This window comes from Botrytis deweyae (assembly GCF_014898535.1).
Source record: "Botrytis deweyae strain B1 chromosome Unknown BDEW_067, whole genome shotgun sequence".
In the NCBI taxonomy this organism is placed as follows: Eukaryota; Fungi; Ascomycota; class Leotiomycetes; order Helotiales; family Sclerotiniaceae; genus Botrytis; species Botrytis deweyae.
Genome location: NW_024066274.1, coordinates 81132 through 85662, shown reverse-complemented (window position 1 = coordinate 85662; position 4531 = coordinate 81132). Strand labels below are relative to the sequence as shown.

The 4531-nt window shown below is 41.4% G+C and overlaps 1 protein-coding gene across 1 annotated transcript; it reads left to right on the top strand.

Annotated features, from left to right (window-relative positions):
• Positions 1–305: 305 nt before the first annotated feature.
• On the top strand, positions 306–1933 carry EAE98_012449 (uncharacterized protein; the record flags this gene model as incomplete). Its single annotated transcript, XM_038960074.1, has 5 exons — positions 306–548; positions 598–774; positions 857–1308; positions 1365–1449; positions 1517–1933. The coding sequence occupies 5 exons, from the start codon at positions 306–308 to the stop codon at positions 1931–1933; spliced, it is 1374 nt and encodes a 457-aa protein (XP_038803582.1).
• Positions 1934–4531: the final 2598 nt, after the last annotated feature.

The following is a 4531-nucleotide window of genomic DNA, read 5'->3' as shown; positions in this document are numbered from 1 at the left end:
TCACGCAATCAATTTGGCTCAAAGGCTGGATGGACTCTAAGCAGCAAAACATGATTTTCAGAAAATCGGGGGACTTCTTATATCAAAAAAGGAGACTACGATGGCGCCATGCAACAATATCTGAAAGCGATTGATAGCACTGAACCATCACAGGTTATCCGAAAAGTATGTCGCACTTGTGAATTCTTGTTAGGCTGTGGCTAATTTACTTAGTATCTTGATACTCAACGTATTCATAATCTGATTGAATATCTCGAAGAGCTTCATGAACACCACAAAGCAACAGCTGATCATACCACTTTACTTTGAATTGCTATGCGAAATTAAAAGATATTGATAAACTGGAGAAGTTCATTAAATCTCCAGGTGATCTGAAATTTGACCTCGAAACCGCCATTACAATGTGCAGACAAGGTGGTTACTATGAGCAAGCTGCTTACCTTGCGAAAAAGCATGGCGAACATGAGTTAGTAGTGGATATCTTGATAGAAGACTCGAAACGATATCCGGAAGCTCTACAATATATCTGGCGATTAGACCCTGATGCTGTAAGATTATTCACGTCATGACTACAAAATATACTGACTTCATTAATAGGCTTATCCAATTCTCATGAAATATGCTAGAGTTCTTTTGGGGCATTGCCCGAAAGACACAACTCAAGTCTTCATTGACTACTACACAGGAAGCTACAGGCCAATGAAAGACGTTGTTATCACTTCGGAAGCCCCTGTACAGCATGCTGGGTATGCGGCTGGTGCCGCGGGTGCCGCTGTCAATGCTGTTGCAAACATGAGGGATTTGATTCCACTCCCTTTCATGAACAATTCGACTATTTCTTCACCTGCCACTGTAGGCAATGTTTAATGCTACACCAGCCGACGGCCAAGTAACTGAAGATCTTGAACCACCGCCACCGGCTTACAGCCCGCCGCAACCAAGGACTGCGTTCTCTTCTTTCGTTGATCATCCTGAGGAATTCATAGTATTCTTGGAAGCATGTCTCAAAGAGCCGGGCCTGAAAGAACGCGATAAGATTGATCTGTATACGACCCTGTTCGAGATGTACCTACATAAATCGAATGAAAAGAATGGGCGTGATCGCGAAGAATGGGAAGGTAAAGCGAAAAAGCTTATCGAGGGTGAAGATATTCCCATTGATATTTCTAACGTACTTTTACTTTCCCATCTCTCGGACTTCAAGGATGGTACTACGCTTGTTCGTGAACAAGCTGGTCTACGTTTCGATATCTTCCGATCATATGCTGCTGCAAAGGACACTCGCGGTGCTATCAAAGCTTTACGAAAGTATGGCCCCGAAGAGCCTCAGTTATATCCAGCAGCCCTTGCATATTTTACATCAGACCAAGAATTCTCGAAGAAGCTGGGGACGAATTGGACGCAGTATTGGAAAAGATCGACGCCGATGGACTTATGGCACCTTTACAGGTGATTCAAACATTAAGTACCAATGCGGGTAGCAACCATGGGTATGGTAAAAACCTACCTCCAACAGACAATCGAACGTGAACGCAAAGAAATCGCCACCAATCGTCGTACTATCACTTCATATCGTACAGATACGGAAAGCAAACGTCAAGAAATCAACGAACTTTCGTCCAAGCCTCAAACTTTCAACGCCACACGCTGTTCTTTCTGCAGCACACAACTAGATCTTCCCACGGTCCATTTTCTTTGCAAACATAGTTTCCATCAACGATGTCTCAAAAATGATGACGAAGGAAATGTGGAAGGAGACTGCCCAACTTGTAAAAAGGAAAATGACACGATTAAGGCAATCAGGAGAGGCCAGGAAGAGACAGCTGAGAGGCATGATTTGTTCTTGGATATGCTTGGTAGGAGTGGAGATAAGTTTGGGATGGTGGCGGAGTTTTTTGGTAGGGGGGTTATGGAAGTTCCGGGGGTGGAGTGAAGGAGGGATGAGAGATGAATCGAAAAGGGGGTGGAGAAATTGTAGATAGGATGGAGTGGCATAAGATGACATAATAGGTTTGGTTGATATTAATACGAAAGAAATAATCTTTCTTCTATATCCATCAATATGCCATCTCTTATTTTGATTCTATCTACTTGTCGATGTGTCTGTAATTTTCACTTCAAACTTTTTGGGTGCCAAGGTAGTACCAGAATTCCATGCTTGGAACGCTGATCTCTAGAGCTTAGTGCAATAGAGGCAGACAATCAAGCTTGTTTCATCTTGTGTGGCTTGATAAATATCAAAGTTCGATTGTTGCATGACTGAATTTCAGCCACAAAGTCTAAAGCTTGGATTCTTGATGGGTGAAGGTCAGTGCTAAGCTAGGACTGTGTCTAAAGTATTGCTAGTTGGGATGCTGTGGCTAGTAAGGGGGAGTAATCTATTTTAAAACTCATAATGGCGTAATTGAACGCTTGATGCGTATGATTATGATGGAGTCGATGATCTTTTTTTTTGGCTGAGTTGGGATTGCTTGGTATGTGTGGTGATGAAAAGAGGAGAAAGTTTATGTTGGATTTGGTAGGTGTGGATACCAAAGATGATGATTAAATGAACGGGAGTGAGTGATTTTGATTGTTAGTTTGGAGGATAGTTGTTGTCCTAAATTCGTGTTGTTAGGGGAAAGATGATGGATGTATCACCTCGGTTGTAATTCGAGTTTCTTTGAGCTGGTCCTGCTCTGCTGGAAAGGGGAAAGGATCGACTGCTTCGTCCGGGGTTTTTTGAGAAGAAAGATATTCTTTCTCCCAGCTCCCACGCTTGTCCCTGGATGTAACTAAAACTTATCCACTAAGAGGAGAAAGTGACTAGCAAAAGTTTTGTTGCACATCTACATTCGTATTCTTACGGGGGTATCCTGACAAGTGGAGGATCAGTATATCGAAGTCTACAAGCCGGTACTGATAGCTCCCTTGCTAATATTGTTAAGTGCGACCAGTAAATTTATTATCATCCACTGATAGCTTTGAGATGGAATGGTATCGCTTTTGTTGCGTATCTGTGATTGAATTTGTGGGGGTATCCTGACATCTTTGGAAATAGTGAGATAGTTGGTGTGGTTAATGTTGGTTATTTGAAGGTAGAGTTCGCTCTAGAGAGTAGGAAAACCTTTTATTTCTGAAGTTTCTTGGCAAGGAGGAAGGAAATGTATTTTTACGTCTTCTCGCGCTCAGGCCGGTGAGAGATGAGTCCAGGGTGAAAGATAGATAGAAGTAAATTCAATAGATTGAATGAAACCAGTCGGTCAGGTTGGTGATTGATTTAAAGAAAATTCAAATACAGAGGAATGAATGAAGGGAGGGAATAGGAGGATGAGAAAAAGAGAGAGTAGGGTTTTGGAGGAAATATCAAATGGCTTGAACTCTATCTCCTGATAAAAAAGTACGACCAGGGTCTGGAACGAATGTTAGAAAAGATAATTCAAGCTCATTCTTTCTTCCCTATGTTATTAATTCCTTCTCATTTCCCCAGGCAAAGTTACCGTGGAAGAATTACATTTCTAATTAACAGTATATTGGTGATGTCAAAGCCTAAGATTATGTATCTTACTTCATTAAACTCACTTTACTAACCGAACACTCTACGACCAACAAACTAACTTCCTATCATAGAATTTCATTTCTAAAAAGTTTTGTTGCAGATCTGAATCATACCCCAAAAGGAATAGAGCATATAAATTGATTAGCGTTTGAGAAATCTCAATCCGATAGACTGAGAATAAGGACTTCTAGTTCATGAGATAGGGGTAAAGCTAGAAACATTGAAACTCTTGAATTTAAGTATTTAGTGAATATGTTGCATATATGCATACTACCCGATGAAGTTAGCTCTATGAAACGATGAAATGGGAGACTTCAACCGAGATGAGAGAGGCAGCTAGAGGCAGAAGTCACAATCGAGGCGGGGCCCCTAGGTTAATCTAGAGGGAAATTCTGTGGTTTGTTGCATATCTGCATACTACTCCATTAAGTTAGTTCCGTGAGACGATGAATTGGAATATTTTGACTGGTTGAGAGGGAACCTAGAGATAGAAGTCACAGTCGAGGCGGGAGCTCGGTTAGTTTGGTTTTAGGTTCAATCTAGAGAAAGATTCTGGGGTTTGTTTCATCTCTGGATCAGAAATAAAGGTGTTGGTATGATAAGTAAATCTAATGGTATGGTGTTGGTATGGTGTTGGTGTGGTTCTAGGGCATCTTTTGGGAATTGTTGCTTGTCTGGATAAGAGATAAGGGAATTGGTATGATGAGTGTCTTTATTAGTGTGATCTTCGTGTGGTTCTTGGGACATATTCAAGGAATCGTTGCTTGTCTGGATAAGACATAAGAGGCCTAGTGAGATCTAGGGGGAAGAGCAAAAGTTCTCAGTGTAGGTATCTAAATATCTGGAAAGCGACAAGGGGATTGGACTACCGTAAAACGCTTGGGGAAAAAATTATATCTAGTCTCGGTAAAACAATCTTACTCGGTAAGTGATCTTGGCCCTGGTGCGAAAAGTCATCTAGTCTCACAGATATACTTACTTAGCACATCACGC